General features: G+C 38.8%; 1 protein-coding gene across 2 annotated transcripts in view; it reads left to right on the top strand.

The window, feature by feature from the left end:
- The window catches only part of slit3 (slit homolog 3 (Drosophila)), a 240,424-nt gene that overhangs the window by 174,516 nt on the left and 45,901 nt on the right, over positions 1-20,007 (top strand). For both annotated transcript variants that reach the window (XM_004553593.3, XM_076888354.1), the window contains 9 exons: positions 895-1,058; positions 2,027-2,171; positions 5,116-5,187; positions 6,004-6,075; positions 7,342-7,413; positions 10,332-10,475; positions 11,515-11,678; positions 15,640-15,790; positions 19,493-19,567. In XM_004553593.3, coding sequence (XP_004553650.2) covers positions 895-1,058; positions 2,027-2,171; positions 5,116-5,187; positions 6,004-6,075; positions 7,342-7,413; positions 10,332-10,475; positions 11,515-11,678; positions 15,640-15,790; positions 19,493-19,567 — 1,059 coding nt within the window. The remainder of the gene's footprint in view (positions 1-894; positions 1,059-2,026; positions 2,172-5,115; positions 5,188-6,003; positions 6,076-7,341; positions 7,414-10,331; positions 10,476-11,514; positions 11,679-15,639; positions 15,791-19,492; positions 19,568-20,007) is intronic.

The following is a 20,007-nucleotide window of genomic DNA, read 5'->3' as shown; positions in this document are numbered from 1 at the left end:
TTAACATCATTATGTATTTTTTTGGGAATATGGCTAATTGGTATATGTCTTCTGTCAATTCCCAACAACAAAAGCATTTTGATTATAGCTACATAAAATAAGTTGCCACTGATTTTACAAAAATAAAAACAAAAACATATTTTAAATGCCGTCTCAAAAACATCACAAAAACATCACCAAAACCAAATAGCTGCTAAAAGACTTTATTCCAGGCTCTTTAAGATCAATCACCTCTGTAAAGGGCATGTTCATGTTAATCACATTTTGTCATTCTGGGCAATAAAACAAGCCAAAACAACCAAATAAGGCCATATTAATAAGTAGGATCTTTTTCTAATTGCCCCCCTTCCCCCCTACCCCACCCTTAGATGTATTTTGTGATTTTCACTCTTGCTCTTGTTGTGCACTCATAGTTTCTAATTATTGCTTGGCCTGTTTTTGGTCTGTTTCCCATCTGACCAAATTAAATTTCTTCATTTTTTTAAAGATCTGTCTCTGTCTTTCTTTTGTAATTCCTTATTTTGTGTTTTAGGGATTTTTTTTGTTTCTAAAGAAATTGTGATTTAGTGTTGTGTTCCATCACTCTAGAGGGAGTCATATTCTCACAGACCTTGGAGAAATGAGGGTTGACTAAAGGACTCTGAGAGTATGTGTTGTCATGTTTCAGCTAAAAAGTAGCCTTAAGATCCTTGGCAAAGATGTGTAAAAACAAAAAATTCAGTCTGTTCTATTCGAATGCAGACTCAAACGCTCTTAGTGATGTGTTCTTCTGACCTGTTGTACCCAGAGTTGTTAAGAATTTCTTTTCCAGTCACAAATATTATTTTGGATTGGATAATAATCGTATTTAAACACAAAAATCTATCATCCTTTCTTTCCTCCATCTCACTTCAGCCGTCTGCACTCCAACAACCTCCACTGTGACTGTCAGTTGTCCTGGCTCTCTGATTGGCTCAGAGCCAGGCGGGGCTTGGCTCCCTTCACCCAGTGCATGGCCCCTGCCCACATGAGGGGCCTCAACGTCCCAGATGTGCAGAAGAAAGATTTTGTCTGCAATGGTGAGTTGACAACAACAAATTTACACACAGTGCTTCAGCGACAGATCTTTACACTCAGATATCACTATTTTTAATGGTGGTTAGTCTATTTTCATTGACACTGAAATAAAACACTTTTGGGTCCTTCTCTTTGCTCGGCTGCAGTTACATCATACTGATGCATAAATATAGCATTCATCTCATGAAGTTAACCTGAATTTTTGAGGAAGAGTGATGCATGGGTAGTACATAATTTAGAAATGAGCCAGTGTTCACTGTAGAGCTGTTGGCAGCTGACTCTGTGCTGTTGAGGTATACAATATAGAGAATATAGTAAAACTAAAGGCGGTATTATACGCAGGGTTGTTATCGTCTCCAGACAGCTCAGCATTGAGTTTATTACACTGACAGAATTACAGCATGTAGAGCGTGTAATCAGCTAAAAAGCCACAGTAAGAGCAGTAGTGTTATCAGCTGCAGATAGCACAGGCAATGTTTACAGGCTTCTGATTCAGCTTTCTGCGCTAATAGACTGCCAGGCTGCGCTCTCTTTATTAGCCTTAAGTCTCATTTTTTTCTGCCTACAAGCTACACAGAAAAGCACCTCTCATTGCACTTTTCTCCATTCTCCTCACTTACTGTCAATAAGAGACCGCTCTTTCTCTTTTTTTATTTGTTCACTATTTTTATCCCATCTTTCCACTTTTCACCATTTACCTGCTTTCCCTTTCTCTTCTCTGTATGTCTATCCTGTATTCCTGCTTACTCTAGCGATATTAGGTAGGCATATCTTGGCCAGGTAATGTTTAGCGAACAATCCCGTTTCATCTCAAAAGATAGCATCTTGTGAAGAATGTAGTGCAGTTGCTTTAGAAACCAAACAACAGCATCAGCTTTTTTTCATCCTCATATTTGGTTGATTGTAATTGCAAATTAAAAAAACAAAAAATAAAGAAACCAATCTCATATCTGTATATTGCTTTCTACAGGTCCAGCCCAGACCGAGTCCAGGACTTGTGCTCCTCAGGTAACCGTTTGCCCACCCAGCTGCAGCTGTAACAACAACATAGTGGACTGTCGTCGTAAAGGCCTTACTGAAATTCCAGTAAACCTCCCTGAAGGCATTGTGGAGATGTAAGACTGCTTTACTTGCTAATTCTGCAAATTCATATGTATATGTGTCTTGTATCGTGGGTTCATTCTATTGCAGATGGGGATAACGTGCGTTTCCTGGACATGTATGTATATGTCTCAATATTTCTACACTTTTACTGGGTGTTTTGGAAATTGCATTCTAGCCACATACCAGTGATTTGGTCATGTTTACGTACGTGTAAAAGTTTACACCAACTCTTTTGAGCATTATAAGATATAAAACGATAAATTAGGCCTCCAATCTATCCCCAGCTGTGGCACATTGTGAGTTTTGCTGTGATATTTTGTTTTAGACTACACCTAAGCTCCACACTTTTCCTCGTCTTTCTCTCACGCTCTTCCTTTCTTTTACACACCGATTTAAACACACACACACGCGCCACAGGGGGACGCGTTTGATATCCGTATTGATCGCTGTACCCTGTTTGTTTGCACAGAGGACAGCTGGTTGATTGCTCTGTGAGTAAAGGAGCAATTCTTGCCCGCAACTGCACACCAATACCGTTATACCTCCCCAGCATAAGTAATAGATTCTCACAAAGTCACGCACACACCAACCCACACATATGCAGACACAGTAGTTTTGTTTGCACAAATAAAGTCTGTACTTTGAAAAAAACAAAACAAAAAACACACATACAGGTATGTTTTTGGATTGAGCCATAAGTACAACAACACCTTATAAAATCTCCAGGGCATGCACACACAGACAGACATACACGCACACACACACATGCACAGCATTAGCATTGGATCTGTGATAATGAATGTTGCTGCTGCAGCACGAAACAATAGAGTATAATAGGATGATGTATTGTCATTCCTTTAATGGAGACAAAGTCATCCTTCTGAATGGCAGTGCCAAGGATCACTGCTACATGTCTGGATCCTTTTAGAGTCATTGTATAACTCTACACTTTAAATATCTTAACATAACTTTTCAAGTTAAATATAAAACCAATATAATTTTTATTGTCATGTTTGCCTCAACAAATATCTGACTCCAACAGACGTTAATGTCTGTGCTCTTTTCTACATCTCTGTATACGTGCACAATCAGCCCATTGTTAACACACTGGCTAACCTGCCAAACTCATCTCCTGTTCCTGTTGTTGTTTAATTGCCTCCTAACCTTATAGATTTTTTTATATAGCTTTTTAAAATGTCTATTTTTTTAATACATCCTTTGATATTGAGCCTCTAAGTGTCTTTGTCTAAGGCTTGTTTAGCTACCCCTACGTGTAATTTGTAACTTGTTGTGTGTGCAGATTGTCTTTGTCAGTATCCATACATTGATTTATTTTGACCCCTGAGTTGAAATAAAGTGCTGTTGGCTGCCAGGGAGTGAAGTGATGAAATCTAAAGGGCAACACAAGCCAAGAAACAGGCATCTGTAGTGTAAGACCTGCGCTGCATTCAAAGTCAGGACAACGTCCGTTTTCATAAAACACAGCGGTCACAAATTGGCACACTAAGATAAAGTTTATCCACATAAAATGAGTCTTTGAGTCCATACTATAATTTGTTATTTAGAACTCTGAATTGACTACAGTGGCTCAAAACAGTGATTTTAAACATGATGCACAGATACAATTGCCATCAGGGAAGAAAGAGTGGGATGGTGAGTTAAAGTAAGGAGGATGACTGGGTGGGAGGCTGAAGAGAAGGATGAAAAGAAGAAGAAGAAGGGTGGATTAGTTTCCATTTATCATCCTGACAGCTGACCCTGTGGATGGCCTTGGGACCTCGCTGCATCCTCCTCTTTTCTCCTGATTTTCCCTCTCCTCTCCCCTGTTGTCTCCACTTTTCCACTCCTCTGATTTCCTTTTTATTGCCCTCCTTTCCCACTCCTCTCCTATGATTTTCCCTTTCGCCTTTTGTCTTCTCTCTTTTGTCCACAATTTTTTGACTCATTTTCTATCTTACTCCTGTGACTTTTTATTAAATACTCATTTTAATAAAACAGTAATTAATTTTTTTTGTGTGTTCATTTTTCCCTCCTTGTCATCACAACACCATGGAGACATGAAGAATACATGAACAGTTGAATGGGTTTCCTTGACCATCAGGAGAGCAGAAGCTAAACTGTAGTAAATTTTCCCAAATGTCGGCTGTGTGCCTAGTTTTGATGGCTCCCTATGTGATAATAGAGTATTACTACCAGTATGATCTAATAGGTCTGCAGCCTTCCAGAAAAAATGATGGAGTTCCCTTTGGTCCTTTTGAAAAAGCTGAGAAATTTTCAGTCTGTTTGTAAAGACAGTGGCGTTGCATTTACAGAGGAGAATGATCGAGGAATCTATTGGAGATTCAAATTTAAACTATATTTGAAAAGATTATTCTGTACATGTAACTGCTTTAAAACTGTTCATGGACAGTTTGTAGAAAAACCTATTAACATTCATTTTAATGTTTCAGTTCCCATTCATCATATCTCATTACATACTGCCCCTTTGGCCTTAATTTCATTAGAAGTACAAGTTTTGTTGTCAGTAGTCCAGATTTTCATCAGAGCCTTTTTCTTCTTCTACACTCACATCAGAATGACTCTATGTAAACACATTACTGCTGAGCTGCAAAACTCAAGACAACATTTCACACTGAGCGACCTTGGCCCGCATCTGCTATAAAGCACTGACTCACCTGCAGAAATATTTTGTAGATGTTGATTGGAACAGCCACCTTTTGAACTTTTTGTGCACTTGCGTTTGGCTTTGGTGGCGGCTAAACAGGACTTTATTATAACCTTGGAAGTAGAAAAAACGAGCTTACTGTGTCCAGTTGATATATATGTATTGGAAATTCATAATTTAATGTTTCTTTTTATGTTGACGTAAATGATCTTTTCAGTAATTAAAAAGTTTAAATATCTTCTCCATTTCTCTATTTTTATTCCTGTCTCTGTTCCTCTCTCTCTCTACAGTCGTCTGGAGCAGAACTTGATTAAAAGTGTCCCTGCTGGAGCCTTTTCTGCCTACAAGAAACTCAAGAGGATGTGAGTCTGTCTGGAACGACCTGCATACATCTAAACACATGCAAATACACACAAGTATTAAATAATAATGTTCAATATATTAAACAAGTTTTAGGCAAACTACATTCTAAACAAATGTCTACTTTCTAAGATATTTTTTATGATTGCTAATCTTAGTGTTATTATGCCATGACTGAATGGTATAAGTGTTGTAAATAGATATAAAAAAGGCCAATTAACCACTGAAAAATTGCATATGTACACAAAGGCTTTAAAAAGCTTTAAAAAGCCCACTACTAGATTTTCAAGTAAGATTAAGAAATACCAGAATCATTATACCTCACTATAAGGACCTATGATTGAGGTTTTTCCTCAACCATCATCTTACCAAATTATGACAGAAACTAATATAACTAATAACTAATATACTATGTACACAGTCATACAGATATAAAGATTAATACTGGAAAAGTTGTTATCATGCAGATGCCCGAAAATGCTAAACACGTGCAAGGTTACAAGGTTATTCACCCGCCTGCTCACAGTGTTAACCTCTCCTCAGCAGCAGTGTTTAACAATATATCTTACAACAGTCAAAACTGACTGACATGAACTGCACTTAACATGTCACTGCTTCCATTTTCTCGCTTGCCCTCATTTACTTATATATTCAGTCCCCTCTTTCTTACTCTTGTCCCCGTGCCATGACCTCTGCTGATGTACTCTCACATAATCATTTTTCATACAGTTCTAGGACATTCGCACAAAAATGAACCCCATTGCTGTGTATTAGAGTAATCTCACACACACACACACTCTCCCACTCTTTCTCCCCAGTGACTTGAGTAAGAACCAGATTTCTGACATTGCTGCCGATGCTTTCAGTGGCCTTCGCTCACTCACCTCATTGTAAGTATGACACATGTGCATGTAAACGGACACAGACATGTACACAAACACACATCCAGACAGAAAAGTAATTGCATTTCCAGACATTAAGCAAATAAAAATGTTGTCACAGTTGATGCTGACAAGGGGAACACAGTGCAGCCGAATGTGTGTATGTTCTGTACGTGCATCTGTGAATATGTTGTTGTGTATGCAATTGTGCATGTCTGTGATCACTCACTATGTCTGTGTGTGTCTGTCTCTGAGGGTGAAAGTGATAAGAACATGAAGGACAGTTTAATTTGAATCAATCTGGAGCATGAAAATGAGACAGACAAGAAGGGGCAGACAAGGTGAACCCTACTGGGTGTTACGACTGAACATGTATATGCACAAACAAGCACACGCACTTACACACACATACGCAGGAATGTCACTGGGAGGCTAAACCTCTGCACTGGAGTCCTGCTCAAGCACAAGGTTACAACACATACAACTGTTCCAGTGACTTAAATTATGCAACTGCAACTGGAAGCACATCTCAAACCTAATTTCGGTCTTTGACTAATAAATGAGATCAATTGTAAAAAGCAGTATGCATAGTGAGAAAAGCCTTAGTTTCAACGTGACTGTGATGTCCATGTTTTCATCTGACAGAAGTTTAAAAAAATGGTTTCCACTGGAAACAGACAGCTTTTTGTCTTTGATTGCAACACAATTTCAGTTCTTCCAACTAAAATAGTTTTTCCAGTTGAGTGAACATGATGACTTTTTCATTCCTAGGAGATGCACTGAGCGTCTTTCTTGCCTTTTGGAGAGCTGAATAGTTGTAATTTAATGGAAGATGGGTCAGGCTAAGAAATACAATAATAACAATGAGGGTATTTTAGTTTACAGTGTCATTTCAAGTAGTTGGCGAATCGAGTGTATCTGCAGATTTTATTATTTAGATGTTTTCAGGTAGACTAAGTGTTCTTTTCTGTTACTGGCTGAAACAATTTTTCAATTCTTAACTTAAACAAAGACCAAAAATCTATAGCTCTCCATTGATCAACAACATTAACACAGTAAGCTATTTAAAAATTGGACTTAGGGTGATGTGTCTCAGAAATGTGTACAGGATATCTTCTTTCAGTAGCATCACCAAAACTCCCAGAATGTTCTCAAAATAAGAGAATCAGCAGGGAAACTCTGGAGGACCAATACAAATATTTTATTAGGCCACACGTCGGACTTCACATCACATAAGTCTCAAGGCTTTAAAGTCATGTAATTTGTCCATTTCAGGGTACTATATGGCAATAAGATCACCGAACTGCCCAAGGGAATATTTGATGGACTGGTTTCCCTGCAGCTACTGTAAGTATCGTCTGTCTGGTCTGTTGTTCTGTGTGTGGCTGGATGCATGTGTGTGGTATCCAAAAAATACACTGGGCAGTATATAAAATAATAAAAATACGAAATCATAATAACACCCCAATAAAGAATGAACTACTGAGGAAACATTGTATACAGTTTGAGCCAAATGTTCAAACAGCTTCAGTTTCTTTTACTAAATATCAACCAGTAAACATGTAAAATGTCTGATTTTACTTTTCTTTTTTTATTGTTTGAAGCCAAACATGACAATATTTGGCCAAATAAACTATAAAAAAATAAATAAGGAGGTCCATTATAGCCCTGTGCAGCCAGTCAATTTAAAAGACAACTCAATTAAAAATACTCCAAAATGCACCAACATGAATGAGGGGTCCAGTTCAGTGATTTGAATTATCAGGCCTAGAATACAGCAGTAGTTTGCTACAGCGAGTTTAGCACACCTGGCAATTAAAGAGGCAATGCTTCTAACTGTAAGCATTATTGGAACACCTCCAGGATGCATTATAAAACCACAGCAGTCTGCAGGTATTGGTGCTCTTGACGCCAGCATCAGGTGGCCTTTAGGAGAACTGCTGTGTTTTGGTCCCAGAGTTTGTCACTTCAGGTTGACATACTTCTGAAGTGGCCATCTGTGGAACTGCATTTTTTTTTTTTTTTTTGCAATTCCAATTGGCATTAATTGGTTTCAGTGGAGCATAATAGGCAGAAATTACTACATTTATATGAAGTGTACTTAATTTTCCCTGGTTATGGTGATTTACTAATTTGGCATCAGCAGTCCGTATCCACCTCTGGACAATTATCACAGCTAAGGCCAATGGTATGGGTTGATGTTATTCACTATTGTGCAGTAACAGCTACTATGGAATGTTGTCTTCCACGATTAACCTTTGAACTGTCATTTATCTGTGTATGTCAGTATAAAATGCTAAGTATGAAACAAATAAATTGGTGTGCTGCAATACGAACTGTAATCTCCCACAGTTCTTGTTATCTTACGTATTGTAGGGGGGAAACTATTAATTCTGAATAATTCCTCATGGGCACAGATTCAAACTGCAGCTGCTGGTTCAACATGCAGTAAAAAATTCTATAACAGCTACATAAGTACTGTATGTGGCATATGGTCCTCGGAAATGCCGCAGTCCACTGCAGAAACAGCTAATGTTCTGGGCTTTTCCATCGTAAAGTGAAGCGAAGCAAAGAGAATGAGGACGAGTGAGCCTAACCCACAAACACCTTTTACAGGCTTAGGTGGATCATTTGGATGCATGGTGCATAGTAAGAGAGAAAGAGAGAGGGAAAGGGGGTGGGCAGATGTGGATGGATAGATAAATTAATGGATGGCTGGATGAGGAGTGAAACTGACGTAGACATTGGAAAGAAGACAGATATGAACAAATGTATACATGCAGGAAATATTAGAAGAGCAGAAATAACTACTGGGAGATCAAATTTGTGCTTTTTGTGTCAACCAGTATGTGACACTGTTATCAATGAACAACTCAAATTGGAAAGAGCATTTCCTTATATTTCTTCATGCATGTATGCATTGTCCATTTACAGGATGATTCAGTCCCATTGTTGTGCATGTGTATAACAAACTGAATGATTAGCTAATACTCACGTATTGAAACATTCTAGCACTCACTCAGCAGGTGAATGGAAGAAATGCCTTTTAATATTTCACCACTGACACAAAAACCTCTCATGTCTCTGAAGGCAGTCAGTTTGTCAAGATTCACTCACATAGTGTAATAATTATAAATTACATTCAGCTTTCACTCTTGAATAGAATAGAGCATCATGTTAACCTATGACTGCAAAGATGTGTTTATTGCTTTATATAGCTACTGGTCTGTTTATAATCTCTGGGCTGCTTTGTTTTACTGGTGCGGTTTCAAGTAATTAGTTCCCCCTGTGAGCCGCCTAATGAGGCGTGGATATGTCGCAGAGCAGCACGTGTGCATGTATCACCTGCGAGTGTGTATGTGTGTGTGTATATGCATAAATTAGATGTGCCAGTACAGGCACTCGTTAGAGTGGTTTGAGAATGAACTGCCTTACCAAGCACCAAGTTAGTTACCTGTCAGGGAAAGAAAGGGAAAAAGTAGACTGTTTAGTGTGTGACAGAGAAAAAAGAATGTAACAAAAGACAAGAGGTGGGGAGGGTGAAAGAAGAGGAAAAGTGGAGACTGAGACAGACCCGAAGCAAGAAAAGAGGAAAGGTGGAAATACAGGGAAAAGCTGACAACTTGGAAATATCAGCTAATGACGTGTAGATATGAAAAGACAGCAAGATGGAGAGAAGGTAGAGGTGAAAACTTTTCTGTCATTTACTTAATCCTTCTATCACTTTTCTCATTTCCCATTGCCTCTCTCCTCCATTTTGCTTGTCAGCCACGTTCGCTTAAATATATATATCTGTGTCAGTCCAAATTAAATTTTCACCTGTCCCTTCACTGTCTCACTCCATTATTTCCACCACCCTGTATCCATTCTTCCTCCTGCCTTTCCCTCCTTTCACCATCTGTCTCTCCCATCAAAACAAGGTATTACACTCACACACCCAACGGTGGATATTCCCCTCCTGCTCCAGAAGAGAAAGTATAAAACTGCAATTTTCAAATTTATGTGTCACATCGAGAAAAAGTATAATCATGAGTATGTAGGGAAGGGAGGGGTGAGTTTGGTAAGGGACAGAGGATGAAATAGTGAGTAGATGACAGGAGAGGAAAATAGTGGTTTTGCATTTGAGATGCATCTGAGAAAAATGAATTCTCATTATCGATGTGTGCGTTTATCTTTTGTTTGTCTTGAGCACAGATAATACCGCCAAATAAACAAAACAGAGGCAGATGAATAGCAAATGTTAATGGCTCTTCTTTGCATTTCAGATTGCTCAATGCCAACAAAATTAACTGTTTGAGAGTCAACACCTTTCAAGACCTACAGAACCTCAATCTCCTGTCATTATATGACAACAAGCTGCAAACCATCAGTAAAGGACTGTTCACCCCTCTGCGCTCTATCAAGACTCTGTAAGTTCATATATGTTGTTTTACATCATTTTGGTGTCTTAAATAGAGCTGCTGCTATCAGTTGAATCAATAATTAATATGCTGACATAAATGAATTGACAATAGACTGCTTAGATGCCTTACTAGTGAGATATTCCATGCATGTTCAGATGGAGGAGACAGCAGGGCCGATGCAGATTATACAGGAGGGATTATATGTCCCTTCAGCCCTGGGAATGCCTTAAGATCCCAGAGGAATAGCTGGCGAAAGTTGCTGGAAATTGCTGCACCTAGATTGGACTGATACGCTGGCAAGTGTTTTGATATGTGATTTTTCATTTTTACATCAGAAATACATTCTCAGTACACTGGGCTTCTGAAATAGCCAGCCGCTTTTTCACCAAGGGTTTTTACTGCAACATCTGTCGTTTCTCATCTAATATCAGTTTAGACTTAAGAATAACATTTTCACCGGTTAGTTGACACCGCAAAAGTAAAAACAGGGCAGTAACCTACTTGACTAGAAAGAATCGACAGTTGTCTGCTGATTGCACTGAATTTGTTCGTATTCAGGAAACTGCTGCAACTACTTGCAATTGTTTCCTGTTATCAGCACACGATTGCTGATAACTTTGGTCGTTCTATGATCTCCAACCACTGTTTCCCCTACTGTGACTGAACGAAAAGATGTATAGAGATGATAATTGAAAAAAATCTATTTAGAAAACTGGGCCTTCATTAAGTATCTATGGTCTTCTGTTGGTTAATTAATGAAGGTTATTAGTGTTAATGATAGCTATAAAATTCTTCTCATAACGCTCTCAGCTGCTTGAAACGTAAAATAACTCACTTAATGCAAGAGTAGCTCTCTTGGAAAACATGTGCCTTTGGATGGGAAAAGAAATGCAACAAATGATGAGTTGAATTGTAATTTTTCTGTAGAAGACAGTATTCAGTATATTTATCCAAACCCGAAATCTCAGGCAACTGTAGTAAGCTTGAGATTCTTTTTTCTACAAATCAAGCTTCCACTCTGTCCTTGGTCCTTTTTCTTTTTCAGTCATCTGGCCCAGAATCCCTTTATGTGTGACTGTCACCTGAAGTGGCTGGCAGACTACCTGTTTGACAACCCAATTGAGACAAGCGGAGCACGCTGCAGCCACCCCAGAAGGCTGGCTAACAAACGAATAAGCCAGGTGAAGGGAAAGAAGTTCAGGTGCACAGGTAGGAGATGACTTTACACTGATATACAAGCCAATCATGTATCCAAAATGTATACACAAAATTGTTTTGCAAACCTAGCTATGGATTCCCCCAGATTTTAGTTGTATATATGTAAAGAGAATCTATCCAAGCAGAGCACACAGCTAAAGAAAAAATGCAGGTAAGCATGCCTGAAAAACAGATGTAAATCAATCAGGTTATACTTGAAATGTCACATTTCACAATTGAAGCATTACAAATATATGAAGTATTAAAAGTGCATAAATAAAAACCGAAAACAACTACTAAACAGACACACACCCACAGTTCTTGTCTCTGTGGTAGTGTTGTCTTGCTCTTATTTCCTTTGATAGGAGCCATGGGTTTCACTAATTACAACACAGACCAATTCAGTATGACGCAGCACAATAACTAACTCAGCAGGGACTATCCACAGACTGTGATTGCTCACTTGTGTGAACGAAATTATGTGTGTGTGTCTATCTAGCTGTGTGTGGCTACACTAAACATCAAAACTGCTTATCTGTAGTGGCTTTTTCCACACTGTTTGTTCCTGTCATAAATACTAGTACTGGAAAATTATAATCCTTGAAGCTCTGTTGTGTCAAACTGGTTTTAGGCAAATCACCAATTTAGACAGTATAAGTAAAGCATACACACTGTAGTGAGAATCTCCTTTGCTTTTTCTAGCAGACCAGCGTCTTGTTATCAAGGGCGACACCCTATTATTAATGCTTTGTTTTATATCTAAAACCTCAAATTTGCAGAAGAGCTGAAAAAGTTGATCAAAAGCAACTTTTTAAGCACCAGAATGATTGTTTTTACTGCAACCATCACAGCATCTGTCAATGTGCCATAAAAAGTCTGCCTGGAAGAGTGGATATTTTTTGACATAACATAGTCACCCCTTCTGCTCTGTGAAATGGTGTGTTCCCAGGATCAAATGGACACACCATTAACAGCATAACCAATACCATTAAATGGCAAGAGGTTTTATCCAAAGTGCTTGTGGTGGCGTGGGCACACATCCTATATTTTTAGCTTATTATCTCAGTGGTATTCAATCTCTTAATGTTTGTGCTCTGCCCATTGAGGTAGATAATAATCAAGATAACCAGATTACAAATTCCCCTAAACTTGGTTATGGCTGTCGTCTTTGCTTTGGCCCTTCCTCTCTGCAGTCCCATTCCTCTCCCTGCATCTCCTCTTCCTCTCTGGACCTTTGTGGATATTCTTGCTATTGGTGGGCAGTGCTCTGATCCTGCCACCCTCCCTGTGTGGATCTGCGGCTGTCTGTTGCCTCTCCTGTCCAGTATGGACCCTGCCCCCTGACTGATTGGTGCAGCTCTCTGTTGCCCCAACTTCCTCCTGTGTGGACCTGCATTTTGATTGGTTCTTGTGCAGCTGTCTCTTGTGCTTGATCTAACCATGTGGCCCCGCCTACTGTAACATCACATGGTTCCGTCAAGCGCCAGGGACCGCCTAGCACACACCTACCTGCCTCTCCCAGCCAATCACACACCTTGGAGCAAAAACTGGGTCAAACATTTAACCTTGTTTGCATTTATCTGTAGGGCTTGTAATATGTGAGTATGACTGTGGTTGAAATAAATGAGTCATAAACTGACATTTGACATTAAAATACAATCAGGGCTGACTATCAACACCTACTAGTTTTCTCTTGCTTATCTCATTGTGATGCCCTGTGGAGTTTTCTTGTAAACCAACACAATTCAAGTGGGTGTTTATTTCCAAGTATTATCTGTTTGTATGTAGCTTTCAATTTATTCTCGGTCTTTTTCTTCTTTTTGTCTTTTATTGTTTTGCCTGCTCCAAAACTTAATTGGTCAGTAGGTCTGAACTAAATTGCCAGTGTGCACCCATGTGTACTCGTGATACTGTGCACTTGCACAACACAAACCAGAAGTAGACACATTTTTAAATAAAATCTTTATGGTGACACTCCGGCTCAAAAACTCCACAGGGTACATTTAAGTGAATTGAGAAACATCCACATTTCGCAGTTCACCTTGATTGCAAAACTGCAAGCATAAATTTGAACTCTAAAATTGCATTTAAACAGATGCTCCTACTTTTGTCATTGTGCTCTGGAAACATCTCCTTGTAATGCTTCAAAGCACATTACAATGAATGCTTGTTTTCTTCACATTTAGATTCTCCGATCGCATGTCAGTGTTTCAGTGGTTAGCATGGCTTATTGTGCATTCATGTGCTCCTTAGATAGCCCCATTTTCCTCTGGTTTTTGTTTGTTCTGCCAGCTTTGATGTGTTTCTATGATTTTGGGTTGGAATGTGGAAACAAAACTGATGCTGCAGACAAGATTTTTTTTGTCTCTCAGTATGTAGAAACAACACTGGTTTCTCTTTCCAGTACACAACTCAAGTTGAGTAGAAAAGAACTAGTCCCTTTTTCCAGCTTATCCAGCTCTCTCTTAAGTTGGATAGCAGCAAGTATTTACAACCTTATTAAAAAATTTAATGCAAGATAAAAAAACATATATAATACTTGAATTTTTACCATTAAACTTTCTCGACTGCCATCAGCCAGATATGTACTTTATCTGATATGTATTTGTGTGTGCGCTCTACAACAAAAGTATCTCAGACTTTACATGTTCTGTCTCTAACTTGAGGGGGACGTCCATGTGAAGTTTTCCCAATTATTCCAATTATTCCAAAGCCACATGATTGCACAAATATTCCATCACCTCTCTAGCCCTACACACCTCTCACCCGTGTGTCTGCTAAGAAAAATTCAGCCATTACTATTATTAAGATGATAAAAACCCACCTTCCGGTCTTTGCTTAATTCCCCTTTATTATTCTCTTTCCCTTTCATCCGAACTTTCCCTTGCTCTTTTCTCTCTGTCAGCTTACCCAACTTAACCAACAAGGTTAGAGACAGCCCAGAGACAATATTGCAAAATATTTTTTCCATTGAAAGAAGCTAGCCATGTCTCTCAAAAGATAGACATCACTTGAAGGGCACTGATCATTTGCAGAAAAAAGAAAAGAAAACCTTCAATAGGTGGTCTTAGTTGTTTAACAATGAGCAAATGAGTCATGAAAACAGACTGGAGGCAGCGAATACTTTGTCCCAATGCAAGAATGAAGAGTAGTAAAATGAAGGAAAGATTACATTGACAGAGAGCAGATGGATAAACAAAGAGAGAACAGGAGGAAGAAAAAAAGATAATGATAACGGCGTGAACTATAATGAGAGTACAGTATGTGATGCATGAACGCACGTGCTGCATGATGCAAACCGGGTCTATTCTACAGGCACTCGCAGTCATAAATAATATCTGCTCATATTATATCTAAATAACAGAAGTGGTCTCTGGCTCACCTTGTTAAACAAAAACATCCGGGGTTAAACCACATTTATCTACAAGGTGATTCCATAAACCCACCTGGATATCTGTTCGTTAACTTGATTTACAGCAGCGGCCATGCAGAATTACTGCTCCCTGAATCAGCCCCGTGCCTGCTTGCAGTACAGAGCTGTAGCAGCAACTGCAGCCTGCTGTTTTAAGTAGATGGACTAGTTTTGTTTTGGTGTTGCTCATTCTGACTGAATTGTGACCGTCCTAGAATTTTACCAACAATGAAACTTCTTAGGAAACAGTTCAACCAGATAGCCTGGGAGAAGAATAACAAAAAATATTGATTTTCTTTTTGTTTTTCTAAATATAAAATTATGTAAATGATTATATAAATGGGATTATGTTTACATAAGTTTGAAGTCTTGTGTCCATGGTGTCTTATTTGAACTTTTTTCCTCTTTTTTCCTCCCTTTGTGCCTATTCGCTATTGCCATAATTTACCTCCTTTTTTCCATCCCTTCTCTTCCTAGCTGTTTTTTCTTCTGTCTTCCTCTTCATTGTTATTCCTAGTTACATTTTTTTTCTTTTTTTCTACCCTAAATTCTGATCCGCAGGTCAGGAGGACTATCGCAGCCGTCTGAGTGGGGAATGTTTCCAGGACCTGGTATGTCCAGAGAAGTGTCGCTGTGAAGGCACAGTGGTTGACTGCTCCAATCTCAAGTTGACCCGAATACCGCCACACATCCCTGAACACACCGCAGACCTGTAAGTCAGCTGGCCTTACTGTTTTATATAGATATACATATATGTGCAAGCTCTTCAAAAAGCTGAAACAGTAAAACAAAACGCGTACCACAAAATCTCAAAGAAGCTTTTCATGTTTTTAGAAGCATATGCACGGACTAAAACACCCACTTAATCGTGTGCCATGAAATAGTAGTAATGTTTTTAAGGCCTGTGTAGATGGAAAGACAAACTCACATATGCATGTCCTTTTTGTCTCTCTCTGCTTCTCTCTATCATGAATGTCACTTGATTTTTAGCTCTCAGACCAAAATGCTCCTCAGCAGTCTTTTCCATCTCCCTCCAAGTCCCAAAGGAGCCATCATCATGTCTGGTGAAGGGTCTCACACTAGAATACTGAATAGTCCCATTGATCATTCACTTTCTGGCTTAAAAATGAGTAACAGATAACGCTACAGGAATACTGTAATATCTGTATGATTTCATGTGGGTTTTAAAACACAGACAAAAACATTTACAACAGTTAGACTGTTAATCTGTAATAATTACCAGAAAGGTGTTTTTTTTTTAAAGCAATTCCTAATGACAGGTTCTTATTAGTAAAGGTTTTTTTTTTTCACTTTTTGAATTAAATAACACATTTCAAGACATCACGATCTGCTTTTGGAACGTGGTCCAAATCTACCTTGATTCATGCATGGTTTTTCAATATGCCACCATGTAGAGCAGGGTGATATCACCAAAAATATTTATCACGTTATACATTTGAAAATTTGCGATAACGATATAACTGACGATATAATTGACACTAGACAAAATACTTCACAACTCCACAACTTTATTAGTGCAAAAAAACCCAAAAAAATCATCAATGTATTTTCACTTAAACAAGCAGCTGTTTTTTATGTGCATTAAAGATATATAAAAATTTAACAGTGCAAATGCAAATTCCTCGCTGACAGTTTAACCAAAAGGCATTTCCAGTGGAAATTGGCCGACATATCCTCAGCATAACCATGTATAATATCCACAAAACTTAAAAAGAGGTTATACACACACAATACGGTAATACAGGGTGGGCCATTTATATGGATACACCATAATAACCTGGGAATGGTTGGTGATATTAAAGTCCTGTTTGTGGCACATTAGTATATGTGAGGGGCAAACTCCTCAAGATGGGTGGTGACCATGGTGGCCATTTAGAAGTCGGCCATCTTGGATATAACTTTTGTTTTTTCAATAGGAAGAGGGCCATGTGACACATCAAACTTATTGGTAATGTCACAAGAACAACAATGGTGTGCTTGGTTTCAACGTAACTTTATTCTTTCATGAGTTATTTACACGTTTCTGACCACTTATAAAATGTGTTCAGTGTGCTGCCCATTGTGTTGGATTGTCAATGCAACCCTCTTCTCCCACTCTTCACTCACTGATAGCAACACCGCAGGAGAAATGCCAGCACAGGGATCCAGTATCCGTAGTTTCAGGTGCTGCACATCTCACATCTTCACACCATAGACAATTGCCTTCAGATGACCCCAAAGATAAAAGTCTAAGGGGGTCAGATCGGGAGACCTTGGGGGCCTTTCAACTGGCCCACGACGACCAATCCACTTTCCAGGAAACTGTTCATCTAGGAATGCTCGGACCTGGCACCCATAATGTGGTGGTGCACCATCATGCTGGAAAAACTCAGGGAACGTGCCAGCTTCAGTGCACAAAGAGGGAAACACATCATCATCTAGCAATTTCAAGCACTGCGCATGCGCGTTTTACCCATATTCTATTGCGATATTTCATTTTCTTATTGTTGCCGAACATTATACCGGGATTACCGTGAACGGTATGATATGGCCCAGCCCTACCACCATGTCCCAGTAGGCTATTACAGTATGAAAAGTACGGCTAGCTTAATGGAAAAAAAGAACTTGGATCAGCATATCATTATATTTTTCACTAACCAGGAAAAAAAGGAAACATTTGCTTCAACCTACTCCCGATTTTTTTTAAAAAAGGAAAAAAAGTGATGATATGAAGGTTGTATGCTTGCACTATCTCTTCAGAGAGAAAGGTTAAGTAATTTAATAGAGATTGTCAGGGAAAAAATAGCAAAATTAACATAAAACATAATGATGTGATTTGAAAAAAACCCCACCGCTTTTAAGCGATAAAATACATGCCAATCTTTGACTTTTGATTCAGAACACGAGAAAAAAGTGTTGTGCTAAAAACAGCTCATTTTACTTTCAGCACCTTGACTAATTTTAATCACACATTCAGTAAGTTAAGGAAAGAGGAAATTGGAATCCAGACAGAAAAAAAAGTTTTACCTAATAATGCTAAATCACCTGCAGCTTTAAAATGCAGGAGAAGGATGGAGAGCTTCTGCTATGGTTATCAGTGAGATAGTAATGTAGAAAAGCTTCAGGGGATGGGGATACTACAGCATTAAGGCACACACAGGATGGTTGTCACAGTATTACTTATGGAGGTTAGTTGTATGATGGTGAATTCAGCCACAGCTGCCACTTTAGATAACTAATAATGCCAGCACTACACAGACCATTAGCCCCCAATTTATCCGTCTCTCTTTCTCTCTTTGGTTCTTTTTCTCACTGTGAACCTCGCCAATCCTCCCTCCTTTTCTCCCTATCCGTCCCCAGGGTACGTCATGTCAGAAATGTATACTTTGTCCTTTATGGTTGGTTAGAGGGCACATCAGAGTTTCTAGTATTTTCTACACCTTTTCTCTCTCTAGCCTTCCTTTTCCTTAAGAACACAACCACCCAGTATTTTCTGAAGGCCACAATCGTGAGCACACAGAAACAAACACACAAGCTGTCAGTTCATGGCCTGTAACCTGCCTTATCAGGGGAAATCAGGGGAGGCTGTGGTTCAGCTGAGGGCTTATATACTTTTTGCTCTCTTTGTCTCGTCTGTCTGTCTTTGGGACTCTTTCTGCTAGCCATAAAAATCATTGACATCGGCCTTGGGAGCATTTAATAAGAATGACATCAGTCTTATGAGAATTATAGGCACTTTATTAAATGTGCTGTACATTGTCAGGCCACATTGGGGCCAGATCAGATGATGAAGAGATCAGATGTGTTTTTGATACTGTCAAAATATGCAAATAAACGCAGCAATAAAAGAGGCATCATTCTCCTACCATCAGAACCTACTTCAGGCTTTTCAGTGTATTATTTCAGTCTGTGTTTATCCAGGCCAATCCATCTTTGAACCCCCTCATATCTCGTTACAAATTGTCCCCTTGAGCTGAACTTTCACTTTCTTTCGTGGATTTTTCTTGCTCTGCTGCTTTCACACATACACGTACACAAAGTGCATCCTTTTAGCAGCGCCCTTTTAGTACAAATTACCTCAATAAACCAGATGTCTAGCTTCCTATCTCTCAAACTGTTTTCTCTTGGCTTAGGGCAGTGTGGCTATTGATGACTACATATAAAAGATTCATTGCTCTTCTCTTCTCTTCTCTTCTCTTCTCTTCTGGTTTTCTTTTTTCATCCCTGTGTTGTTTTGTGTTGCATCATATTTGCAAAGTCTCTGAAGTCCTCTCAACTTACATGTGGCCATCCCACCCTTATTTTCTGCCTGTTTTTTCTCTGTGTATGTAGAAATTCACTTGTGTGCACTAAAGCAGTTTGTTTCATGAAAGAATAAAAATCTAACTCCCTTTCTCCATCTTCCTCTCTGTAGGCGGTTAAACGACAATGAGATTGCTGTCCTGGAGGCTACAGGGACTTTTAAGAAGCTGCCAAATTTGAGAAAAATGTAAGTGTATGTATATATATATATATATAAAAAAACACCCAGCACGCCCCTGCGGGCGGTTTATCCTTCAAGCTCGGGTCCTCTACCAGAGGCCTGGGAGCTTGAGGGTCCTGCGCAGTATCTTAGCTGTTCCCAGGACTGCGCTCTTCTGGACAGAGATCTCCGATGTTGTTCCCGGGATCTGCTGGAGCCACTCGCCTAGCTTGGGAGTCACCGCACCTAGTGCTCCGATTACCACGGGGACCACCGTTACCTTCATATATATATATATATATATATATATATATATATATATATATATATATATATATATATATATATATATGTGTATATATATATGTGTATATATATATATATATATATATATATATATATATATATATATATATATATATAATTATTATTATTATTATTATTTTTTTTTTTTTATTATTTTTTTT

The sequence above is a fragment of the Maylandia zebra genome, linkage group LG2 (assembly GCF_041146795.1).
Source record: "Maylandia zebra isolate NMK-2024a linkage group LG2, Mzebra_GT3a, whole genome shotgun sequence".
Taxonomy (NCBI): Eukaryota; Metazoa; Chordata; class Actinopteri; order Cichliformes; family Cichlidae; genus Maylandia; species Maylandia zebra.
The sequence above is the reverse complement of the archived record's forward strand: the minus strand, read 5'-3'. Positions and strand labels throughout refer to the sequence as shown.